The sequence below is a fragment of the Xenopus laevis genome, chromosome 2L, assembly GCF_017654675.1.
Source record: "Xenopus laevis strain J_2021 chromosome 2L, Xenopus_laevis_v10.1, whole genome shotgun sequence".
In the NCBI taxonomy this organism is placed as follows: Eukaryota; Metazoa; Chordata; class Amphibia; order Anura; family Pipidae; genus Xenopus; species Xenopus laevis.
Genome location: NC_054373.1, coordinates 67,984,285 through 68,011,209, shown reverse-complemented (window position 1 = coordinate 68,011,209; position 26,925 = coordinate 67,984,285). Strand labels below are relative to the sequence as shown.

The window sequence follows — 26,925 nt, the reverse complement described above, 5'->3', positions numbered from 1 at the left end:
TTTACATTAACATATTTATATTTTAACCTTTGTAGGGTTATACACGGAGGAGTGTTGGTGCTATACACTGAAGCAATGTGACGCACAAGCACAGTGAATACACGCCTGAATATCAGGTTATATTGATATAGATCATCGGGTTAGAGTGAATACATGCCCTCTTGTTTGTCGCGGACCCCCCAGCGAACATTAATGGGTATATCAATAAAGGGTTCATTAATAATGGGTATATCGATGGGAAGCACACTTACCAGGTCCTAGCAATTAATTAGTGATGGGGAGAGAAACATTGGGATATTATGATACTAAACGGTAGAGAGAGGGTTAATACGGCTGGTACCTGAACACTTTATATGGAATCACTGTGATGTTATCTAGGTTCAGATATTAGCATAGTTATACGAATATATATCTATATATGTGTGTAGAGTGAGCCCCTGAGCAGACCTTCCATCCTTATTCAAACTTTGATATTTTTGTAACAAGTCATAACTATGGTAACAACTTTAACAACAAATGGGGTAGTGATATAATGTTACTTAATACTTGGTTTTAAAACGTTTTTAACATTGTATTAGGAAGTGGGTTTTTGTTATATTATTTATGTTTATGTAGTGATTTGTGATAATTATTTTGTTATCTGGGATTTGTATATTTGTCGTACTTTAATGATGGGGTGGATACGTCATCTCTAATTGGCCAAAAAATATATATTTTTTCCCGCCAATCTGGGTATTTAAAGCATTTGTGTGTATGTATTTGTTACTTTGAAAAAGGCCTCGGAGGAGGCCGAAACGTTAGGCTTTCGCAATAAATTTTCTATAATTTTCATAAGTCCTGTGAGTGCGGATCTTATTCGTGTATGCAGAGATTGTAATTGTTGATACTGCACCCAGGCGTTTGAAACTATTTTATCGAGAGTGCTGGCTTCATGGAGGACTATATATATATACACATGTGTATATATATATATACACGTACACACACATCAACAACAATAAAAAGGTAAAAGGATGCAAGAGGATGAAGGGAGCAAGCCTTAAAGGCAGTAAGGACCATATGTTACAAAGGTAAGTGAGAGTGTAAAAATACCATTAAAAAGAGACAGGGAAAAAGAGAAGTCAGATGAGAAAGAGAATACACAGAGATGATGGGTTGGAGAGAGTTTCAGGGACTTGGGTGCCTTTTCATTTTCTTGGTTCTATGATGGAGTCCCAGACACAAAACACAGTCCAGGATACTTAAAGATGGCAGATAGGAGTTAGGTCTTCTCAGCTCCTCCGGGATTTGGAGTGCTGGATAAGCCACTGTAGGGTGATGTCTGAAACAGAAAGACAAGAAGCTGTTCAAAAAATATGAGCTGTTTTTTATTAGTATTCTGATATATTAGAGGCCATATTTTCTATATATGTACCCAAAGGCTATGGCCTGGGGCAACAATTTTGGGGAGGGGGCCAACAGGTGCCTATACAGAAAAAAAATAAATTTCCATCATTTTTTTAAAGCCTTCCCACAGGATGCAGACAGGGAGGGGGGGGGCTAGCAATGGCCGATCCACTTATGTGCATAGACGTTTGAATAGGAGAGCGTAGATGTGCCTATGGCATCAGCATCTGCTAATTTAGTGCTTCTAATGTTTTATATAAAGCAGCCCTATGCTTCCAATATTATACCATATGTTCACTCCCCAATAAACTTAAGAAACCAATAAAGTGGATCTAACAAATGTGCTTTAAGGGAGGGCCCACTTATCAAAGTCTGAATTTATCTCATTTTCTGAAAACTTTTCCCCATATTTTTAAATACATTTTCCCGAAAATTTCCTGTGCAGGGAAAAAAACATGAAAAATTTGGATCATGCTCAATTTTTCAGATTTCCAAACAAAAACCCTTTTCAGCTTTTTGCCTGAAAACCATGAAATCTTCGGATTATTGCAAGAAACCCAGAGCAGATCAAGATATCTTCGGGACTTCTCCCAATGACTTATTGTATATGCAACCTCGGCAGGTCTGAGATGCCGGATTTTCGTATTCAGACTTTTTCCATCCCCGTGGTATAAAAAATCCCGAAAAAGTTGTGTTTCTGTTTTCAGCTAAAATTCATATTTTATAGTAAAAAAAAAAACCACGATTTTTTTTTGGGATTTTGGCATTCGGTGTTCTCAAAACTAAAAACTAGCAGCATTTATCAGTAACACTTTGTAAGGAATACCTCCATCTTAGTAATGTACTGTATATCAGGAAGTCTGAAACAGCAAAACTAGCTGCTAAATTGTATTTATTATTACAGAGAAAAAGGAAATAAATCCCTAATGATTTAGGGAATATGGCCTTTCCTTAATTTTGAACTTTCTGAATAACAGGTTTCTGGATAAGGGATTCCATATGCAGGATCCCAAGTTTTTATCATTAAACTACAAGCTATTAGATGAAAGGAATATTTGATTGGTTACTGTGGACAACTACACTGATACAATTCAGCACCTATAGGTGCATGCTGAAAAGCAAGCACACTATAACAACAACAACAACAACAAGTGCGTGAGTTTCTTAAGACTGTACTGTTCGATTGTCTTCCACTTACCAATATTGTCCTTCTCTTTGCAGGAAATTGAGTAGCAGCAGATCTCCCTGTCCTGAATGGCAGAAAGGTTCCTGGAGGAAAAAGAATATGATTAAAGGAATACTTAGAATATAAGGTCAAATGGCCAATATAGAAGTATGTTCAGTATAGTGATGTGTGGCTCTATGAACCAGTCGCAAGTTAAGCAATGAGGAGACCAGCCACAGCACACAGTCATTTGTGGGCTGTGGTTCGTCTCTGCACCGCTTTCCTTGCTGACCATTTTTTAGTATAAACAGTGGGTTTTGGGTCAGCCCCACACGTCACTAGTGTGACTGCTTTCTACTTAGGGTAATAGCAATTTTGTTGCCTGCGATAAATAGGTGCTACTCGAGGCTTCAATTTTTCTAATTCTGAAGTTGCCTCACTTTGGGTGATATGAAGGTTTTTACCACCAGCAATTTCAATTATTGATTGGTGGAGAAGCATTTATTGCAGCTTTTTGTGGTCCCTTGTAACTGCCTGCTCGCTGCTGCCAGAGTCAAGGTTTTCACCTTGCCTCATGGCAGGAGCGGTCCTGTCCAGAAAGCATAGGCAGGTTCATAGTTTAATATATTTTATTTGATTTTCACATAAACAAGAGAAATCAACATGACAGCAAATACCATGCAGACTCAGAAGATGTGCTGTAATTGGTATAATGGCATGTTGTTTTTAAAAATTAATAACACTGAATGGCGAAAAACAAACAAAAACTAACTAAGCCACTGATGTAAAGACAATCAAAAAGAAAAGAAAGAAACAGCCCATTGTTTTTGGGAAAGTCGGATTAACCAATAGTCATTAATTTACAGGCAGGTTAATTTGCAGCACTGCTGAATGTTGTCAAGGAAGCAGTGAGCAAAAGCAGCAAAACATCTGCCATGACATTCTCTAGGGAGGTTCAGACACACCTTCTCTTTTGAAAAAATAGTGTGTGTTATTGATCCTTTTTATGTGAATGAAGAAAGGAGTTCTTGACAAACCATCCTATTTAATAATTTGGCAGCCAGACTCCATTATTTCTTAACTTCCTCTTGAATTTCTCCACTAGAATATTTGTTGCCTTTTTACATGCTTACATTAAACCTACTAAGAAAACAAAATTAAAGCAATACCGACACGTTCCTATAAAAATCATAGGAACGTGTCAGTTTCAAGTAGTTGCTGCACCTGGAATAGCTCCCCTCAAAGCCACCCCCAGCCCCGTGAACCTGCTTTGACCCAACCCTCCGACACCGCTAAAAGACCTTCTGTGCAGTTTCAGTGACGCTGGGCTGGGGGTGGCACAATACTTCCACAGGCTAATTACGAATGAAAACAGGACTTCAGCATATGGAAGGATCGCTCTGCCCTCAGCCTAACGCCACAGAAGCAAGGCAGAAGATCTGTTAGTAGTGTCAGCAGGTCTACAGCAGAAAGGTTTGCGGGGCTGGTGGTGGCTTTGAGGGGAACTATTCTGGTGCAGGAACTACTTGATGCTAACACGTTCCTATGATTTTTATAGGAACGTGTCAGTATTGCTTTAAACGCAGTATACACACTAAAGCGCCTTACAACCTACACCTTTGCAGTCTCAGGGCTTCTACTTTCAGTTCATTCTCTATGCCACTGGCTGGTGAACAGAGTGCACAAATACCTCCTTGTTGCAATAGGAAAGGTATAGTACGTGTAATCTACCTGTACTCCTTGGAGCCACAAGGCAACCCTTTCAGTGCCATATATATACACACAAATATTGCTTTTTTCAGTTTCCTTTATATTCAAAACTGCATTGGTTGGCAAAAGAAATTATAGGGCAGATGGCTACCATGGCACATAACATGATAACTGCCACACTTATATCTATCTATGGATCACATCCTCTGAATTAGGGCCTTTAATTTAACAGCATTCTAACAGTTGCATCAAAAGCTCATACATTCAAATATGACACAATAGATGTTGCATTGTAATAAAATTATGAGTAGTAATAAATAACCAAATTCCATTCAGACTACATATAACTCTTTCTAAATCTCTAAGTCTCTCCAGACCGATTATTTTTCTGATTTTGATATATATGAATCTGTAAGCTTAAGCCTTTAAAAATAAAATAGTTATAAGAAAATATACAGTAAAAGTCTTTCAAAAAAACGATGTACGTGATCTATATGCTTTTCCAGATACTGAACAGTTTCGATACAATCAACTCTCACACTTTCATGATTCCCAGGTTCCCTTTCGAGCTAAATTGGAAGATTCAATGTATGAATATTGCTATAGGAATCCACTCTGAACCAGGAGTGTAATTTCAATACTCTATTCCCAGCTTATAGAGGCTCCTTCTCCAGTTTCACATAAGTACATGACAGCCTGGGAAACTGATTTAGGATCCTCTATTTCGTTGGAGACTTGGTCTAAAATATGGAACTCCATTAGAAAACTTTCCCCTAACGTGGGAGTCAAAGAAACTGCTTACAAAGTGTTATTTCATTGGTATTTTAAACCTAAGCGCAAGCACGCTATTACCTTTCCTCCTACATGTTTTAGGGGATGTACGACTGGAGGAGATTATCTCCATGCATGGTGGCATTGCCCCATTGTGTCAACGTTATGGACTGAGGTATTTAATATGGCTTCCAAGATAATAGAGGTAACCATTGAACCATCTATGGAAACAGCAATTTACTAATTCACTGCCCTACTCTATGTTGGCTCCACATTTGCGTAAATTAGTCTCAGATACTAGCCTCTACACGTTGGGTTATAGCCCTCTACTGGTTGGCTCCTTCCCTCTCTATATTACATGTTGTTAATAGACATACAATCTATGCATTATTTATCAGCTCTGATGGAAGATAAACTTGATCTTCATACATCCATATGGTCAACTTTGGGCTTTTTTTATATATTATTTTTGTAACCTTTTTTTATTTATTTTTATGCTTTATTCATTTGTGGATATATACTATAAATGTCACAAATAAAGAGTTATATATATATAAAAAAAAACCACTGTACAGGTATGGGACTTGTTATCGGGTCTATCTGATTTTTGGATCTCCATACTTTGTCTACTTAAAGATTAATTAAACATTAATAAAACCCAGTAGAATTGTTTCCCCCTATTTGGGTTAATTATATTGTAGATGGGATCAAGTACAAGGTACTCTTTTATTATTTCAGAGGAAAGGGAAATCATTTAAAAAGAATGTATGCATTTTATTAAAATTAAGTCTATGGGAAATGGTCATTCTGTAATTCAGAGCTTTTTTAATTAAGGATTAAGAACAAATCCTGTACTGGCTACCAATTTCTTGACACCGATGAATCTCATGGACAATCTCAATATGATGCAACTATTTTTTTAATATAGAATTATGGTACTATGGCCACATAGCTTTTGCAGACAGTTTAGCAAAAGAAAAGGAGGTCTGAACAACCACCCTAATGTATATATTTTTAAATTGTAATGCCACCCTCAAGCTGCTGACCAGAACGAATAGCCTTCCATCCCACTTAAAACTGGAACTGTACATGCCAAGCATGAAGCTGACCCCTAATAATTTCACAGCCTTTGGTAGTTTGGAGAAATAATGGTTTAAAGGTACAGGGTTTTTTCATGTAAATCAATATACGATAAACTGATCCTAGTAAAATATGGCAGCCGAGCTGGCTGCTGTGAGTCATTTGAAACTATGACACACAGTCTGATTCCATAATTCTAACTAAAATAAATCCAAGACTCATATATGGGTCACTAAGGCTAAGTGCAAACTGAGCTAATAAACCTGAATCACTACACCACCTTCATGAACGGCTAAAATGGGAGCATTAAAGAATACATTTAAAGAACAATGAAAGTAACAATCATGGGGAGGGCATCCCCTAGTGACTAAAATCAATAACCTTTTACCTAGTGCTGCCACAACCCCCTTTTTTTTTTTAGCACAGTTGTGCTTCAGGAATAACGGCCATACTTCCACATGGTTGTAGCACCCTCATCGTCCACCCATTAATGGAGTTGTTATGCCTTTAAAAATGGGTGTTGGTCTTGGAGATCTCTTTTCTATAAAAGCAAAAGTGGGGGAGGATCAACCCTTTGTATGTTTGTAGTAAAATTGGCCAGATCACTCACACTGTTTTACTTTACTTATATTTTACACTGCTGCAAACAATTGTATACACTAAACATACAGACCTACATACAAAGCAACAGCAGTAAATTCACGGGTCTGTAGCCCCTCTTTTTATTAATGTTTCACCACAAAGACCAACAAAGACCAACTTTTCTGTAGGTTCAACCTCCCTTCATCAGGATGAAGGGAGGTTGAACCCCCACGTTGATCTTTTGTATTTTGATCTTTGTGGAGAAACATTAATAAAAAGAAGGGCCACGTCCCGACTGCAGATATATAGAGTGTGTGCGGGCCCTTTAATTTACTGCTATTGCTGAGGGACTTTGCCGGGGTCGACGGAGGACCAGCACCACCATTGCAGGAAAGTGGCGAAACAGGGGACCAGGAAATGTGCATAGATTAATAGTATTTTAACACTCATACATGGAGCCTTCACCTTGGAGGGTAAATCAGGAAAGGTCCTCCTGTCTGGTAAGCTTAAGCAAATTTTTAAAACTTAGATGTGTTTGATCACTACAAGGATCTTTGTATGTCTGAAGGTATTTTGGTACTAAATCAAAATCTTGTGACTCAGATGCCATAAAGGTTAATATATAGTTGAAAAAAAGAATCTGGTACTTACATTCTCTCTATTAATTCTTTCTCATCTAGAGCCCCTGGAATATCTCTCTTGTTTCCCAGTACCAGAACCTGAAACAAAATTAGAATTTTGAGCACAAATCATAAACTAAGACTGGAAGCATGGTAGACGAGAGTATATATGTGTGTGTGTGTATATATATATATATATATATATATGCAGTTGAACTGCAGATTTTCAGATTTAATTCAATGGGTTGAACAAAAAGATTGCATAAAAATGTGAGGAACTAAAGCCTTTTTTTTAATACAATCACTTCATTTCAGGGGCTCAAAAATAATTGGACAAATTAAAAAACTGGAAAACTGCTCATTTCTAATACTTGGTTGAAAACCCTTTGCTGGCAATGACAGTCTGAAGTCTTGAACTCATGGACATGAACAGATTTTGGGTTTCCTCCTTTTCAATGCTCTTCCAGGCCTTTACTGCAGCAACTTTCAGTTGCTGTTTGTTTGTGGGCCTTTCTGTCCGAAGTTTAGTCTTCAACAAGTGAAATGCATGCTCAATTGGGTTCAGATCAGGTGACTGACTAGGCCATTCAAGAATATTCCACTTCTTTGCTTTAATAAACTCCTGGGTTGCTTTGGCTGTATGTTTTGGGTCATTGTCCATTTGTAATATGAAACGCCTCCCAAATCAATTTGACTGCATTTAGCTGGATTTGAGCAGACAGTGTCTCTGAACATGTCAGAATTCATTCAGCTGCTTCTGTCCTGTGTCACTTCATGGCAGGCATGCACACCCAAGCCGCCGTCTTACATATGATGTGGTATGCTTTGGATCATGAGCTGTTCCACGCCTTCTACATACTTTTTTCTTGCCATCATTCTGGTAGAGGTGGATCTTTATTTCATCTTTCCAAAAAATGTTTTTCCAGAACTTTTTTAGATGTTTTTTTAGCGAAGTCCAATCTAGCCTTTCTATTCTTAAGGCTTATGAGTGGCTTGCACCTTGCAGTGCACCCTCTGTATTTACTTTTATGCAGTCTTCTCTATATGGTAGACTTGAATATCGATTCACCTACCTCCTGGAGAGTGTTGTTCACTTGTTTGGCTGTTGTGAAGGGGTTTCTCTTCACCATGGGTGTCCAGGTCTTTTTGCGCTGCTGAGTTCACCAGTCCTTCCTTCCTCAGGGTGTACCAAACTGTAGATTTTGCACTCCTAATATTGTAGCAATTTCTCAGATGGGTTTTTTCTGTTTTTGCAGCTTAAAGATGGCTTATTTCACCTGCATGCAGAGCTCCTTTGACCACATGTTGTCTGTTCACAGCAAAATCTTCCACATAAAAGCACCCCCCCCTCAAATCAACTCCAGGGCTTTTATCCGCTTCATTGATAGACATAACAAAGGAATTGCCCACACCTGGTCCCATGAAATAGCCTTTGAGTTAATTGTCCAATTACTTTTGAACCCCTGGTCCAATTACTTTTGAGCCCCTGAAATGAAGTGATTGTTTTAAAAAAAGTCTTTAGTTCCTCACATTTTTATGCAATCTTTTTGTTCAACCCACTGAATTAAAGCTGAAAGTCTGCAGTTCAACTGCATCTGAGTTGATTCATTTAAAATTCATTGTGGTAATATACAGAACCAAAATTAGAAAAAAAAAGTTGTCTGTCCAAATATTTATGGACCTAACTGTACACACACACATATATATATATATATATATATATATATATATATATATATACCGTATATACTCGTGTATAAGCCGAGTTTTTCAGCTACCAAAATGTGCTGAAAAAGTCTACCTCGGCTTATACTCGGGTCAGCGGGCAGTAGCAGAGATTGCAGTCACTTTTAATCATTCCTATACCAACAGTTCACTTGGGGAGAGACTGCAATATCCCACAATGCCCTCTGCTGATTTTATGAAAGAATAACAGTGCGCCCTCTGTTGGTTGTATCAAAGAATAACAGTGACTGCAATATCACACAGCGCCATCTGTTGGTTATATCAAAGAATAACAGTAACTGCAATATCACACAGCGCCATCTGTTGGTTGTATCAAAGAATAACAGTAACTGCAATATCACACAGCGCCATCTGTTGGTTGTATCAAAGAATAACAGTAACTGCAATATCACACAGCGCCATCTGTTGGTTGTATCAAAGAATAACAGTGACTGCAATATCACACAGCGCCATCTGTTGGTTATATCAAAGAATAACAGTAACTGCAATATCACACAGCGCCATCTGTTGGTTGTATCAAAGAATAACAGTAACTGCAATATCACATAGCGCCCTCTGTTGGTTGTATAAAGGATTAACAGTGATGGCAATATCACACAGCACCCTCTGTTGGTTATACGAAAGATTAACAGTGATGGCAATATCACACAGCACTCTCTGCACAATTCTCTGTCACCATCAACTTTGCAAAGAAGTCCGGTTGATCGCTGGGGGAGTCTCTTTGGCGGAAGGTGCGCTGCTGGGAGACAGGGCTGTAGTTGTGTCTAGGCTTATACTAGAGTCAATAAGTTTTCCCAGTTTTCGTAGGTAAAATTAGGTACCTCGGCTTATACTCGGATCGGCTTATACTCGAGTATATACGGTATATATATATATATATATATATATATATATATAAAAGAGCACAATGGCCAATGGCTGCCCAGCAGATTACAGTTGTCCATACATTACCTATGCCCATCATGAAGATAACCTGTTTAAAATTTGGCTGTGAAAATTAAAATGAGAAAGGACCATCACCAGGGCATCTAGCTTCTTAGCTAGCTTATTTCAGCCAGTGGAAAAACACTAAATAACCCACTGGCTGTCACTGACGTGGGGGAAAACTGCCAGCCATAGCCCTATATGTGATTAAAGGCACTACGTTTGCCCAATGGCAGTCACCCATAGCGACCAGATGACTGTTAATAACTACTTGGCTAATCGCAGATTGGTTGCTATTGGCTACTGCTCCTGGACAAAATTTGTGTCTTTTATTACATACTTGCCAAAAATATACCAACTCTGACTCCTAATAACTTTAAATACAAGCACTGAAAATAATCAAATCAAATTTAAGAGCTTTGATGAAGGAGGATATGGTAGAAGCAATTCTGTTTCTTTCTTTTTTTTTAAAGGTTGATTTTTATTGAAATTTAACAACATAAAAAAAAAATTTGAAGGAAGTAAAGCTAGGTAGAAGGAAAGAAAGAAAGGGGAAAGTAGAAAAAGAGGTACGGCTGAAAAAGTGACTATCACTGGTTAGTCGTTGTGGCTGGCGAATCGAGCCAAGGGTTCCAAATATTCTCAAATTTCTTCGGGCATCCGCATGCTAAGTAGGTGAGCTTGTACAGTTCCAGTTGCGAATTAATTAGTCCAATCCATCTATTCAGAGTCGGTGGCAATGGGCCCATCCAGTGCAGGGCAACAACTTTTTTTGCGTAAAAGAAAAGCAACCTCATCAGGCATCTAGTGTTTACTCTAGGTATCACGGAGTCAGGAGACCCAGAAGACAAGTAGCAGGGTTAAGTATCTGGGGAAGATCCAGTTCAGTAGCCATTAAGTTTACAATTGCCCTCCAGTATCTAAATATCACTGGGCAATCCCACATTAAATGCATGAAATTAGCGACAGAGGCACCACATCTTGGACAGCTGGGTGAAGCTACTTTCCCCATCGTAAATAGTTTCTGAGGGGTGAGGTACGTTTGATGCGTGATCTTAAACTGTATGAGCTTATCTCTTACACTCACTAATGGAACATATAGATTGTCAATGATTTCTTCCCAATCATCTGGGTCAATACGAACCCCACTACTCTCCCACTTATACTTCACCCAGGGTCGGGGATCATATCTATTAGAAATTAAGTGCTTATATGCATTGGATAGGAGCTTGACCTTGGTGGATTGAGATATCGATTTCTCTATCCCTGTGTATTGTAGGTGCAGAGGAGGGGTTGGGAACTGCGCTGAGCAAAGATGAGCAATTCTGTTTCTAAACACAATGCTTTAGTTAGTTTTGAATTGTATTTTACAGCTATATACCAGGTTCAATTAATATATAAATTGTTTCATGTTTTCCAACAGTTTTTGGTTTATGTAATTTAACTTTGATTTTGTTTTAGCATTACCAGAGGATGTGGTTTATATTTTTGAGCTTTGGCAGTGATAAAATGCATTGCATGTTGTGTACTTACCTTCTTTCAATCAACATGGAAAATACATAAGTATATTAAAGGAACAGTAACAGTAAAAAATGAAATCATTTTAAAGTAATTAACACATAATATACTGTCAACGTGCACTGGTAAAAGCTTTGTGTTTGCAAGTTACACAACAAATAACAGAAAACACCACTGTATTAGACAGGGCTTATCTGTTTTGTCCTATGTAACCTGTGCCTTTTCTCCAACTTTGAATGGCTGCCCCCATGGCTACACAGCAGCTTGTTCATATAAACTATAGTAGTCTTTACGAAGCAAACATGCCAGTTTTACCGGTGCAGAGCAACAGTGAATTATATTTTATTTACTTTGATAAAGTTTCAGTTTTTGGTGTTACTGTTACTTTATAAACAGAGGAGTCGGAGTTGGAATCGGAGTTGGAGGTACCATAAAATGAGGAGCTGGAATTGAAGGATTTATGTACCGACTCCACAGTCCTGCTTTAACACCAGTTTTAGAAAAATGGTCAAATTTAAAAATAGAAAGCAATGGAAACAAGTGTGGTGTACTATCTGAAACACCTAAACTGAAAAAAGTATTTGGAAGGTGAACGATTTAGACTAATTGTGCTTTAGCTGTACCCACTTTCCTGTCTGCAAACCTGCCATCTAATCCATGTGCTCAAAGAAATTATGCTGTAATGTAATAAAGGGCAGCCTGAGAAAGGTAATTTATGCTTCTGTTTTACTTGTATCTAACCTAACCTGATGGATTGGGAACACAACAGTAATAAAAAAGCCAATTGCAAAAAAACATAAAATCAGGGGTTAAGGGTAAAACATAATGGAAGCTGCAGGAAAAAGTTAAACTTGGCATACATTTAAATGACTTGGTGCTACTTGAACCTTAAAATAGTGTAAATTGCATGAAAATGCAAATGTTTGGGAGTGTATTATATGGTCTAATAGGGGAATGTAATATTGGTCACCAAAGGAAAAATTTTACACAATTCATTCTCAATGCAAATAAATGTTCACAAAGGAAACAATTTTGGCTTTGCGAACACTTTGACCCTCATACGACCAATGTCGGACTGGGGTGCCAGGGGTCCACCAGAAAACCTAAGACCATGGGCCCACTTTATAAACTATTATTCCTCCTCTCCTTACTCAACCTCTTTTTTCTCCTAGGCTTTTATATCTACTGACTATATTCTTCCATTATTATGCAGTATATTAGTATTTTTCCCATAAAGAAATAGGGAATGACCTTCAAATAGACTAAATGGTGTGAACCGGTAACTGGAGCACAGTGTGAAGGGAGATATATTTCCCCTAGGTTCATGTCTTGCTCCCATATGTACAGCAGTACTGAGTGGGTTAATTCCCCTAGAAAGTCTCACCTGGGGAATAATTAGCGGGTGAGTGCTCAGAGAGGAAGATTGAGACACACACTGAGGAGAGCTGGGAGCTGAGTGTAGCCATTGGAAGCAGATGTTTATTTTCCCCAAAGAGAAAGGACTTTATAAAGGTACTGTGACTCTGGGGAGTTGTACTGTTTTTTTGTTTGACCGGGAATCCTAGTAGGGGACCGTCAGTAGAGAGGGAAACTACCCTGTGTATTAGTTAGAGCCCAAGTGTGGCAAGGATTTTGTTTTACTTTGTTTTATGCTGCTTTGCTCCCAAAGTCTTTATATGTGAACAATAAAATGGACTTTGCCCTGTTCAAGAACTGTCTGTTCGTCTGATCCTGCTCACAATTGGTGGAGGTATGCAATTGGCAGAACTTTCATTTGAAAATAGCGAAGACCAAAATTTAAAGGGACAGACAGTTTAAAGGGGAAGACTTCAACAAATATTAAAATGGAGGAGATATTGAAGGTGATGCTGCAAACCCAGCAGCAAAATCATGCTAGTCACCAAGGAGTCCTTAAGGGCCCAACAGGAAACCAATCAGCTGCTGATTACACAAATGAATGCTCAAGCGGAAGCCAGTAAAGTTACCTTAGCACAAGAACATAGTGTTACCATGCAATTGCAGCAGGAGATCCAAGCACTGGCTGAGAAATTACAGGGTAGTGCTGCCCTGTTGCAAGTACCTATAAATATACCTGCAAAGCGGTACAAAAAAGTCTGCAAAAGATGACCCCAGCAGATGATGTCGAAGCATACCTGGCAGTATTTGAAAGAGTGGCAACACGGGAAAAGTTATCCCCAGAGGACTGGGCTGAAGTGATAGCACATTACTTAACAGGGGAACCCCAAAGGTGTACTTTGACTTAAAAGAACAGGACTCTCATAACTATAATAAGTTAAAAGAGGAAATCCTGGCCCACCTTGGAATCACTTTGGCGGTCCACGTGCGCAAATGCATGACCTCCTGGGTCTCACAAGAAAGTGGCTGCAACACAGACGTCAACACAGCTGATCAAGTGGTGGAAAGGATCGTCGTAGACCGGTACCGGAAAGGTCTTCCCCAGGATATACAGCGCCCCCTAACGTCAGAGCCTATGGATTGTAGTTGGGGGAAACAAGAATCCCTGTATGCTCTGCCAGCATGTCTGGCCTCTCTACAAGAAGAGACTGGTAAACAGTTTTGCCCAGTAGTCATAGAAGGACACCGGGTGACAGCTCTCCTGGATTCGGGGAGTTTGGTAACATTAGTTCACACTAGTTTGGTGGACATCGTTGACTCTACCCACCCACGGGTCAGGGTAGTGTTCTTTCATGGGCACACTAAAGACTACCCAACTGCTTTGGTTCTGATTGAAACTCAGTCTGGAACTGTAAAGTATCAAGTGGGGGTTTTAAAAACCTTAATGCATGCTGTTATATTGGGAAGAGATTTTTCCTTGTTCTGGCAACTGTGGGATGGGGAGAGTAATTCTGAAAAGGATTCTCCATGCAAGGCAGAGGAAACATGCTTGTCCCCAGAACCCTTTACACACCCTGAGAATGATGATAAAGTAGGGGTGACCCCTGATGTTCCCTCACTCCTAGAAGCATTTGCAGGCCTTGAAGAGGGGGGTACCGGAAGGTGACATGGTACCTGATTTAGAGGTCTCCAAAGAAAACTTTGGAACTTCCCAAATGAGGGACCCCACTCTGAGCCATGCTAGAGAAAATATAAAAGTTATAAATGGGGAACCTCAATGTCCAGAGGCAGAAACAGTGTTTCCCCACATGGCCCTGAATCAGGATCTGTTATATCATGTGAGCAAAATAAGGGGTGAAATTATAGAACAGCTGGTTGAACCCCAACAATATAGAAAGGTGGTATTAGATATGGCACATAGACATGTACTTGGCGGCCACCTTCCAATCGTTGAGGTCCCATTTGAGAGGGTTGCCATGGATTTGGTCGGTCCCCTGGCAAAATCCGCTAGAGGGCACCAACATATCCTTGTAATATTATGCAACCAGATATCCCGAAGCAGTACCTTTAGGAATACTTCAGCAAAATGTATAGCCAAAGAGCTGGTCCATTTGTTTTCTAGGGTGGGAATACCTGACAGATCAAGGCACACCCTTTATGAGCAAAGTAACCAAAGAGTTGTGTCGCCTCTTAGGTATCAAACACTTACATACCTTAGTGTACCCCCCTCAAACTGATGGCTTGGTGGAAAGGTTTAATAAGACCCTGAAAGCCATGTTGAAAAAGGTGGTAGATAAAGATGGGAAAAATTGGGACTGCTTAATGCCGTTTTTGTTGTTCTCAATCAGGGAGGTCCCACAAGCTTCTACTGGGTTTGCCCCATTTGAGTTACTCTATGGTAGACACCCCAGGGGTCTGCTAGATGTAGCTAAGGAAACTTGGGAACAGGAGGCTACCCCCTATAAGATAGTGGTAAAACACATTGCTCAAATGCAGGAGCGGATTACAACGGTGTTACCTATTGTAAAGGAGCACATGGCCCAAGCACAAGAGGCCCAAAGCAGGATTTATAATAGGTCTGCAAAAGTAAGGAATTTTAATCCTGGGGATAGAGTCTTGGTACTTATCCCCACAGTTCAAAGTAAGTTCCTGGCCAAGTGGCAGGGGCCTTACGAAATTATTGAAAAAGTTGGTGAGGTGAACTATAAGGTTCGGCAACCTGATAAGAGAAAACAGGTGCAACTTTATCATGTGAATTTACTGAAGCCCTGGAGACCTCAAGAGGTCCTGGTATCAGAACTGGGCCCACTGGCCCGATTGTTTTGATCCCTAAACCTGATGGGACTCTAAGGTTTTGTAATGACTTCCGAAAACTGAATGAAGTCTCAAAATTTGATGCCTATCCCATGCCTAGGGTAGATGAACTCATCGAAAGGCTAGGCCATGCGAGGTACCTCACAACTCTAGATCTCACAAAAGGGTATTGGCAGGTACCACTAGCGGAAGGGGCTAAGGAAAAGACAGCCTTTTCTACTCCTGAGGGTCTTTTCCAATACAATGTACTACCTTTTGGTTTACAGGGGGCCCCAGCTACTTTTTCAAAGACTAATGGACCGTATTCTTAAACCACATATTCCCTATGCCTCAGCCTATTTGGATGATGTGGTTATCTTCAGCTCTGATTGGGAGTCTCACTTACCAAAGGTACAGGCAGTGCTAGTCTCTATACGTGAGGAGGGGCTAACTGTAAATCCTAAAAAGTGTGCGGTTGGAATGGAAGAAGCCAAATACTTAGGTTATGTAATTGGGAGAGGTGCAGTACAGCCTCAAATAAATAAAGTGGAGGCAATACAAAAGTGGCCCCAATCTGTCACAAAGAAACAAGTCAGAGCCTTCCTAGGGATAGTAGGCTACTATCGTAGGTTTGTGCCTAACTTTGCTTATATTGCAGCTCCCCTTACAGATCTTACTAAAGGGAAGAGCTCGGTAATGGTTAAGTGGTCAGCTGAGGCTGAAAAAGCTTTCATAGAGGCAACCAGTGTTAATAAAACCAGTTTTTCAGAAAGAGTTCATTGTGCAAACTGATGCCTCAGATGTGGGTTTGGGGCCTGTCCTCTCCCAAATGGTAAATGGTGAGGAACACCCAGTTCTTAGTACTTAAGCAGAAAGCTTACACCGGCTGAGAGTAGGTACTCTATTGTAGAAAGGGAGTGCCTAGCCATTAAATGGGCATTAGAGGCCCTCAAATACTATCTGCTGGGCCGAAAGTTTAGATTGGTCACAGATCATGCTCCCCTTAGGTGGATGTCTGAAAATAAAGAAAAGAATCCTCAAGTCACCAGATGGTTCCTGGCCCATCAAAACTTTAAGTTTACAGTGGAACATAGATCTGGAGCACTGCAAGGGAATGCAGATGCCCTCTCAAGGGTTCATTGACAGGTGGTGCAGTATGCTCAGCCCTACGGGCTGAAGCAGAGGGGGGAGATATGTGAACTGGAGCACAGTGTGAAGGGAGCTATATTTCCCAGAGGTTCATGTCTTACTCCCATATGTACAGCATTACTGAGTGGGTTAATTCCCCTAAAAAGTCTCACCTGGGGAATAATTAGCAGGCTAGATCAGCTAGCTGCTAGAGAGGGTGAGTGCTCAGAGAGGAAGATTGAGACACACACACTGAGGAGAGCAGGGAGCTGAGTGTAGCCATTGGAAGCGGATGTTTATTTTCCCCAAAGGGAAAGGACTTTATAAAAGTACTGTGACTCTGGGGAGTTGTACTGTTTTTTGTTTGACCGGGAATCCCAGTAGCCAGGGAACCGGTAGTAGAGAGGGAAACTACCCTGTGTATTAGTTAGAGCCCAAGTGTGGCAAGGATTTTGTTTTATGCTGCTTTGCTCCCAAAGTGTGAACAATAAAATGGACTTTGCCCTGTTCAAGAACTGTCTGTTCGTCTGATCCTGCTCACAATGATTAGAAGCAAGAGGGCCCACTGACACCTGGGCCCGCCGGGAGTTTTCCTAGTATCCCTGTGGGCCAGTCTGACACTGCATACGACAGTAGGATAGTGATTGCAAATTTTATAGTTTGCGCCAGTGTGCAGTGTATATAATAAAACTTGTAAATGAAAAAGTTGTTACGTTTGCTCCAAAAGTTTACATCACCTTCAAGTGGGTATTAAAGGTTCACAATGCAAAATTAAGATTCAAAAACTTTGTAAAACAACACAGCCTACTCAACCTTGATTTCTAGCTCCAAGGTATTTTATGTTCTCCAGTCGACCAAGAGCTCTGCAGCACGCAGAAAGAAACATTATTAGGATCTGGCCCAAATGGTTATAACAGCTTATCAGCCTGAAACATAGACCGACAACTGCACTGGCAAATTGGCATACTACAGTATAGTGGTCTGTCAACACTGAACTGCTGATATATTGGGCCATATTCAAATCAGTGAGAAAGGGATGTGGTGTTCAGACAACATATATAAATAAAACATACACCTTGATAAATGTTGCCATTTATCTTACACAGCTTTTAACACCTTTTTTCAGCATTCATTGGTTTACACAATATGATAAATAGGCAAACTTCTAAATAATTACAGTAGAACCCCCATTTCACGTTTTTCTGGGGACCAGAAAAAAATTATTTAAAATCTAGGAAAATGGAAAATCAAGGAAATGTATTATTCATAATATATAGGTGGGACCACAAAACAACAATGTAAAATGAGGGAAAACTTAAAATTAGGGGATGTAAAATGGGGGTTCTACTGTAATGGTTAAAATATATTTGATTAAACCTTGATACTTCATCTTCTTTAAGTATTTTGAATCTATTTAATACATCAGCTGATATATAAGGAAAGATTGTAAAAAATTACTTCAAAGGCATATTCAAGCCATGTTAAAGCAATACTGACACATGCCAGTATTAGTAGAATGGGAGCAGTACTTTTTTCAATAGTACCTCTAAACAGCCCCATCCAAGCAGTACTTAGCACAGCCAACACTTTGAAAGGGCTCTATGCTACCCTACCTTTAGTTCCTAGCAAACTACTGCAGATCATCTCTCTTCATCCGGTACCAAAACATTAGGTTATAAGTTCTAAGTGGCAGGAATGCACTTTCCCTGTATACTGTTATTCACTTACTATTATTTATACTTACACAATAGCACTTACTCCTCGACAGTATCTCTCCCACATACTTCGAAAGCGTGGCTGCCCCCCTATATCCCAGAGCTGAAAAAAAGCAGAGTAAAGCTTAGCTAGCTTTCAATTACAAACATTACTATAAATAACTAAACTGCTCACAATCTACTTATTTCTAATGTAGACCACTTTACAATTTAGTCTGGGACCAAACAAAATATTTATGAGCACACTGGGAGCTATTTTAGTGGCAACTATGGAGAATACCTGCAGAAGCAAGCAGTAAGAGTTTATATTATTTATAAACACATATATAAAATGACAGACGTTACAATTTATGCCCTCATATTTCACTTTTAAAGGGATGTTAAACATTTAAGTGCTACAATATGATATCAAGAATATAATATCAAGGGGGTTATGTATTATCGAGTTGTGTTTTTCCCAGAAAATTTTAGTTTTTCGAGAGTAGTTTCTAAAAAAAAACAAAAAAAAAAAAAAAACCTAGAATTTTTCGAGATTTATTATGCTTCGAAACTGCAAAAAGATCGAATCTGAAAATACTCCAGCTAAAATGTGTTAAGGTCAAGTAGAAGTCAATTGCAGAGGTCCCTTGAACCAATTGAAGCTGTTTTTAGCCTTCATGATTTCCAGGTTTTTTTCCGTGGTTTGCACCCCAAAACTCTATCAATTCGAGGTATTCAAGGTTTTTTTTGCAGATAACTCAATCAATTTGAGTATTCAAAATTTTCACCTTGATTGCATTAATTAGAGCAGTGATCCCCAACCAGTAGCTTGTGAGCAACATGTTGCTCTCCAACCCCTTCAATGTTGCTCCCAGTGGCCTTAAAGCAGGTGCTTATTTTTGAATTCCAGGCATGGAGGCAAGTTTTGGTTGCATAAAAACCAGATGCACTGCCAAACAGAGCCTCAATGTAGGTTGACAATCCACATAGGGGCTACCAAATGGCTAAACACAGTACTTATTTGGCAACCCAAGAACATTTTTCATGGAAGTGTTGCTCCCCAACTCCTTTTACTTCTGAATGTTGCTCACGGGTTCAAAAGGTTGGGGATCCCTGAATTAGAGATTTTCATAATTGACTTTATTGTGACATTGTGACTTTATTCGAGGTAGAAAAAACCTCACAAACTCGTCATTTGATAAATAAACCCCCAAGTGAATCGCAGTGGTAAAACATATATGTATTGCTTCAGCTTTCCGAAGTTGCCCAAACTTTCCTCGCAAGTTACCTCTGGAAATCCAAAGCAACGCATATACTTTATCACTGGCAATTCACTATATCTCCGGTGGGAAAGAATTGGAGGAGATGGAGATGACACAAAGACTTGTACGAATCTTCGTTTTGTAGGATTTTCGCACCATGTGTCTAGTGGCCTGACATTTTTCGTGCCATGGTGATCAGTCATTCAGTTGATCGAACAGGTTAAAAAGATTTCTGTCAGCTTCTGATAATTTCTCTGCATGATTTGCCAATCTGATGATATCAGTGGGAGATTGTCACCAGCTTTTGTCGGACATAACTTTAGCACAATTGCTGTTAGGGGCAGAACATTGTCTGATCTGTTTACTACTTAATTTCATCTGAATGGTTAGTGGGAGGTCGGTCGTCCGATATTTAAGGTATATCTGTACATCTATGTCCAGCTTAAGTCACCCAACAGAAGAGGACATTTGTCACAGGCAACTAATCTCCTCGTCTTCCATTGCCCTTACCCACAGAATTGCATTGTGGCATCACATGCGGGCAGGGCCGGCCTTAGGCCAATTGGACCAATTGGGCCCAATTGGGCCCCGCACCTCTGGGGGGCCCCGCACCACAGGGCAGCACAGATAATATTTCCCTCATCACATGATGCTGCCTGGCCTGCCCCCAACTTTGAGAGTCCAGCCCATCCCCAAATCCATAGGTCTAGCCTGCCCCCAACTCTCATAGGCCCAGCTTTCCTCCAACCTTGATAGGCCCTGCCTGCCCCCAATCCAACCAAGCCTGCTCCCAAGCTGAATCGGCCCAGCCCCAAACTAATTGGCCCAGTCCACTCTCCTATTTCCTCCCTCTCTCTCTTACCCTGTGTGCCCCTATTATGTTACCTTGTCTGCCCCTTTCCTTTCTATTTTGTGCCTGTATGCCCTTATTTTCCTAAATACTTGGTGTGTCAGTAGCCAGCAACACTTTGTCTAGGGGCCCCGCCAACATGGTCCCAATTGGGCCCCACATTTGATAGGACCAGCCCTGCATGCGGGCCCCAAGAGGGCCCTGGGACTAGCTACAGTCACAATCCCTGCCCACACAATAGTAACACCACTGATTTCTCTGCCTACTCTGCTATTTTTATATTCCCTAGAATTGGGGAATATGAATTCATATCAATAACCCACACACATTGATCTCAGTGGCAAAACATTACTGAGCCACTGACAGACACAGTGAAACAAAACAGATCTAGGAAATCACAAAAGAAAATTATCTGCTGTTCCAAATTGAAACACACCTGCCTCTCTTTCCCTTAAGATAGCAAAAGTTGCTATATTTTAAGTATACAAAGCAGGTACCTATGGGGTGCCGTTTGTCCCAAATACATTCTGTATACAAAACTATCCCTACTACACAGAATGAATGTCTCTCATGTTATATAAGTATTTGTGACCATAGACAGAGAAAAAAAATATACAAAAGACTTATTTCTATTAAAGAATGAAAACAAAATCTGGTTAGTGCACAAAAGGATGTCATTATATCACAAACTCCATTCTGTACAGTTTAACAAGCAATCTGTCGCACAAATATATAACCTCCATGTAACGGACGCACTTATGTGCAAAGTTACTTACAGAATGAATTATGTAAAAACAAAGTTGGACATAATATATAATACTGTAACTAACTAGTGCTTGTCAAGCTAGATTTGATTGACAAAATAGATATCTGTGACAGAAAGCAAGATTTTATAGTACAGGATTCATTCTTTCCACAAAATGACAGTTTTGTTCCACAAAACAGATAAAATAACCATTCTGTGAAGCAACACTGTCAGTCACATTCCTGAACCAATAAGAACAAAGCTTATTGCCATATACAAACAAGATGAGAAGTGGCCAGCTCTGCTCCACATGGCTAAGCCAAAGTATCTGGCCTGCTATAGAGGGCGCCCTCTAATGTCCCCTGTCCTGCATAGTAATGAACATGAACAAACCTTTCCTAAAAGAGCTACTGTTAAACACTATAGGTTCATAAATGGAAGTTTTTACAAATGGCTGAGAAATATAATATAATGCTGCACTTATAATGATTGTAGAGAAAGAAAAGTATGCAAAACTAATATAAATATGATCATTTTAGGTGATATGGCTATTCTTATTGTAGTAACCTGCTTGTGTGGCCATTTTGGTGAAGGGCATTCCTGCTGCTTTGCCATTATCTTATGACTCACTCCTGTTCCTCTTCCTGTCTAAGCTGAGAGCAATAATGGGACAGGCCACACCCACCTGCGATGTTGTATTAAATGTACCAGAAGTTACTGTGCTTGTCTGGCTGCTTTGCCTGACTCTCAGAGTCAGTTATAAGTTTTGTATATGATAGTTAGACTCCAATGTCTCCTCCTAGCTGTAATCTTGCACCAATTAGCTTGTAGTAGTCTCTTAATAATGTGCTTAGCTATAGTTCAACTACTACATAATAGCTTTAGCCATAGATTGGGACTAGGGTTGCCAACCAGCCGGTATTTTACCGGCCTAGCCGGTAAAATACCTGCCAAGGCCGGGATTACAAATTTACCGGCAATGTAGTTGCCGGTAAATTTGTAATACGATTAAAAGGAGCCCTCGACCTGCCCCCAATCCCATGGAACTTACTTTTTCTTTTACTTCTTCTAGTGTCCGTGGCGTGGCCCCACCCACTTTGATGTCACGGCCCGCCCCTTTTGATGTCACGGCCTGCCCCTTTATGTCCCCGCCGCCCAGCAGCCGGTAAAACATTTTAAAAAAGGTGGCAACCCTACTTGGGACTGATCATGTGCACACACATTGTGTTTAGTATGATGTGTAGGTTATATGAGCAGCCACTCTTGAGTACTGTGTGTAAACAAAAGGCTTCAGGACTTCAACTTCACCTCCTTTCATGAATTCGGGTCTTTTCGCCGCTTCGGGTCTTCAGCTTCGTCTTTTCGGCACTTCCGCATTCTGTAATATGCGAAATGGCCGCATGGCTCAGGCGCTCGTAAAGGGGACCCGGCTCTTTGAAAAATGCAGCACTTCTGGGCCCCCCTTCAGGCCCGGAACACTTGTCCCCCCTGCTAGCGGCCCTGGACATGCATGTGACATGGGCACAGTTGTGCTCTCTGCTCTAGTGTTGTGCCCACCTCGACCCACTCTGATGTGAAAGGGTTAAGCACAGGGCAGGTAAGGGGACGGCATCATTAGAGTCTTTTGTTATAAATAAATATAAAGCATTGTGCAGCTTGTTGCTTCTATATAAATAGATTATGATCCCCTAAAATTGCCCCTGCCTAAATGACCCCCTTTTGTTTACACACAGTACTCAGGAGTGGCTGCTCATATAACCTACACATCATATTATACAGAATGCGACTGTGCACATGATCAGTCCCAAGTCTCTGGCTAAAGCTATTATGTAGTAGTTGAACCATACCTCCCAACATTTTGGAAATAAAAAGAGAGACAAAAAATTATTTTGCATGTAGTGCAGCAATTTTTTTGACCACACCCATTTTGTGGCCACCCCCCCTAATTACCATGTTCATTTTACAAAGTTTGGCAGGTTATAAAAATGTGAAAATATTTCTCCTTATCTAAACTGTTAAAATTACTTATTTTCTTATCTCAAAATTGTTATAAAGCATTTTAGTTGCACCTGTTAGCTGTACTGGCCTCTCTGCCAAAAGCCAATTAAATTAGAAACTTTGTTTTTTTCTGGCTGTTCAGTGCAGAGAAAAGAGGGACTTTCCAGTACAAATGAGGGACCTCAGGTTGAGCTGTCAAAAGAGGGACTGTCCCTCTGAAAAAGGGACAGTTGGGAGGTATGTGTGCACATGATCAGTCCCAAGTCTCTGGCTAAAGCTATTATGTAGTAGTTGAACTATAGCTAAGCGCATTATTAAGAGACTACTACAAGCTAATTGGTGCAAGACTACAGCTAGGAGGAGACATTGGAGTCTAACTATCATATACAAAACTTATAACTGACTCTGAGAGTCAGGCAAAGCAGCCAGACAAGCACAGTAACTTCTGGTACATTTAATACAACATTGCAGGTGGGTGTGGCCTGTCCCATTATTGCTCTCAGCTTAGACAGGAAGAGGAACAGGAGTGAGTCATAAGATAATGGCAAAGCAGCAGGAATGCCCTTAACCAAAATGGCCACACAAGCAGGTTACTACAATAAGAATAGCCATATCACCTAAAATGATCACATTTATATAAGTTTTGCATACTTTTCTTTCTCTACAATCATTATAAGTGCAGCATTATATTTCTCAGCCATTTGTAAAAACTTCCATTTATGAACCTGTAGTGTTAACAGCAGCTCTTTTAGGGAAGGTTTGTTCATGTTTATTACTATGCAGCACAGGGGACATTAGAGGGCGCCCTCTATAGCAGGTCAGATACTTTGCCTTAGCCATGTGGAGCAGAGCTAGCCACTTCTCATCTTGTTTGTATATGGCAATAAGCTTTGTTCTTATTGGTTCAGGAATGTGACTGACAGTGTTGCTTCACAGAATAGTTATTTTATCTGTTTTGTGGAACAAAACTGTCATTTTGTGGAAAGAATTAATCCTGTACTATAAAATCTTGCTTTCTGTCACAGATATCTATTTTGTCAATCAAATCTAGCTTGACAAGCACTAGTTAGTTACAGTATTATATATTATGTCCAACTTTGTTTTTACATAATTCATTCTGTAAGTAACTTTGCACATAAGTGCGTCCGTTACATGGAGGTTAAACATTTGTGAGACAGATTGCTTGTTAAACTGTACAGAATGGGGTTTGTCACATAATGACATCCTTTTGTGCACTAACCAGATTTTGTTTTCATTCTTTAATAGAAATAAGTCTTTTGTATATTTTTTTCCTCTGTGTATGGTCACAAATACTTATATAACATGAGAGACATTCATTCTGTGTATTAGGGATAGTTTTGTATACAGAATGTATTTGGGACAAACGGCACCCCATACTGATCACCCTCCCTATCGCCCCCAAACTCACTCGTCACTAACATGCTCTTCCACTGTTACTACCCTGGCATTGTGGGAATGTGTGTGTTGGGTTTAACTGTGCACTTAATCCCTTTCTACATTTACTGTGAAAGATCAAATTCTTTGAAGCCACTGGAGCCCTGTGTATCCCCGGTAAAGCCTGCATACCTATAGCAATAAATACATACACAATCTCGATTGATAACGCCTAAATGATTACAATATTTCCCTCCAGACCCCAGTAAGGCCGTAGCCCAGTGTACATGTGAGTGCATTACAGCAGGTGGTATAGGACGATGCCTTGGTGCTTCCCTTTCCTCCCTCTCCCGCCAGGCCTCCTTCTCTTCCCATCACGCTCACCGCAATCATGTTGACAAAGGTGGTCTTCCCGGAATATTGCAGCCCCACCAAGGTGAGCTCCATCTCCTCCTTCCAAAAAAGCGCCTTGAACCAGTCTAAGAGCTTGTTGAATAAGGCCAGCATCTCCAGTGCGACAGCGACCGACCACCCAAACCAGAGCCTTGCGCGCAGCCCCCCAAATCCCCTCTTGTGGCTGTCTGCAGAGGCGGCTCTCTAACGGCTCTCTAACTACAGTGTCTCGGTGATGGAAGGCGGATTGATGATGGAAGTATACGTGCTGGCTGTACAATACCAGCGGAAGGATGACAGAGGAACAAAAGAAATCTCAGTGGTGGAATCCTATGTATCTGTATGATTTGTAGTCCTCCTGCTGTAGCTGCTATCTCCCAAGATCCGCGGACATATGGGTGGGGCAATAAGCGGTACCCATCAGCGGCAAACTCTCCTCCTCCACCTTTCCCCCTCCTCCTGCCTTTCTAAAGACAAAAGGGGACAAGTGATGCTGCTCCTTGCGGAATGTCAGTGGTGCCAGTCCTACTGCCCTCTGCCTTGGAGGAATCAGGACTACAGGCAAATGGCCTACATATATTAATAATGGGAACATATTGGGCGGTTTCCTTCATCCAGGCAGGAAGGAAGCCACAGCTGACATGGATAGTGCATGGATAGATAGTGTCACATGACTTACTGAAACGTCAGTATTCAAATATGAGGTATTTGAGATTTATGTTGCAAAATATGAGGATATCGGAAGCCTTCTGCCTCCTGTCTTTACAATGTAGGCTCTTGTGACCAGGGTTGCCTGATTCCACTTTTATTCTGTAACCTTTTCCGTGGCATAACAATGGAGGAAGCTGACCCCAAGCCACGGTCACAGTTAGGGATAGGGGTAGAAATACTTGCTCCCCTCCAGCTCTCATGTATACTTTCCAAAATTTGAAAAATGTAGAGGGAGAAAAAGATCCTCGTGTCCCACCTGAAATTTTTTTTAATTGACCAGGCCCGTTTAAGACCATGCCCTCTAATTACCAGGGTCATTTTACAAAATTTGGCAGGTTTTGAAAGTTTGAACTAATTTCTGGGAGTTTTAGGTCTTGTTTTATGGGTTATAACATAAAACAATGAAGTTGAAATTGCGCTTTAAGCTGAAAGTGTCAGTTCTCCCAAGAAACCTGCTTATCTCAAATAGTTACAATTGTATCATTGCTTATCTTAAATGCTTACAAATGTATCTAGGCACTAGTGATGTGCGGGCTGGCCCGATACCTGCGGGACCCCTGCGTGTCAGCCATGTTCGGACCGACCTCGCACTCCTCTTCGTGGGTGGCAGGCAGGTGCGGTTGAGCTCCTCTCCTGCCACATTGCAGTGCCAGCTTCCGACTTCCAGGTTTTTCTTTTATAGACTCTGCTCGTCCTTTGCCATAAAAGTATTTGCCAGATGCTTTAACATACCTTTCTTACCCTCATGTTCCTGTATGAAGTGGCTGCCATATTTGTGCAGCAGTAGTCCATTAGCATTAGAAACTTCAACTGAAAGGTTGAGATGGCACAATCAGGTTGGCAAAACAGCCAGGTTTAGAAACTTCAAATAACAATTACTTACAAAAGCAGAACTATCAGTGAAAAATGATCAACATGACCTTTAGGTAACTTTTAGGGGCACATTTACAAAGCTCAAGTGAAGGATTCGAATTAAAAAAACTTCGAATTTCGAAGTGTTTTTTTGGCTACTTCGACCATCGAATGGGCTACTTCGACCTTCGACTACTACTTCGACTTCGAATCGAACGATTCGAACTAAAAATCGTTCGACTATTC

At 40.4% G+C, this 26,925-nt stretch overlaps 1 protein-coding gene across 1 annotated transcript; it reads right to left on the bottom strand.

Moving 5' to 3' along the window:
• On the bottom strand, nucleotides 1-25,230 carry LOC108704542 (ADP-ribosylation factor-like protein 8A). The gene is made up of 6 exons (XM_041581269.1): nucleotides 25,026-25,230; nucleotides 22,382-22,432; nucleotides 18,524-18,597; nucleotides 7,346-7,413; nucleotides 2,585-2,655; nucleotides 1-1,321 (listed from the first exon to the last, which is right to left on the bottom strand). Exons 1-6 carry the CDS (start codon nucleotides 25,228-25,230, stop codon nucleotides 1,272-1,274), a joined length of 519 nt encoding a protein of 172 aa, XP_041437203.1. The 3' UTR covers nucleotides 1-1,271.
• Between the last annotated feature and the right edge of the window lie 1,695 nt (nucleotides 25,231-26,925).

What these genes read in the sequence shown, in the direction of transcription:
- LOC108704542 (XM_041581269.1), bottom strand. Translation starts at nt 25,230, where the DNA reads ATGCTGGCCTTATTCAACAAGCTCTTAGACTGGTTCAAGGCGCTTTTT. An exon ending in TAGAAGAAGTAAAAGAAAAA is followed by an intron (nt 18,598 to 22,381) that starts GTAAGTTCCATG and finishes GCTTTTTTTCAG; the next exon opens with CTCTGGGATATAGGGGGGCA. An exon ending in CGAGGAGTAAGTGCTATTGT is followed by an intron (nt 7,414 to 18,523) that starts GTAAGTATAAAT and finishes ATTTTGTTTCAG; the next exon opens with GTTCTGGTACTGGGAAACAA.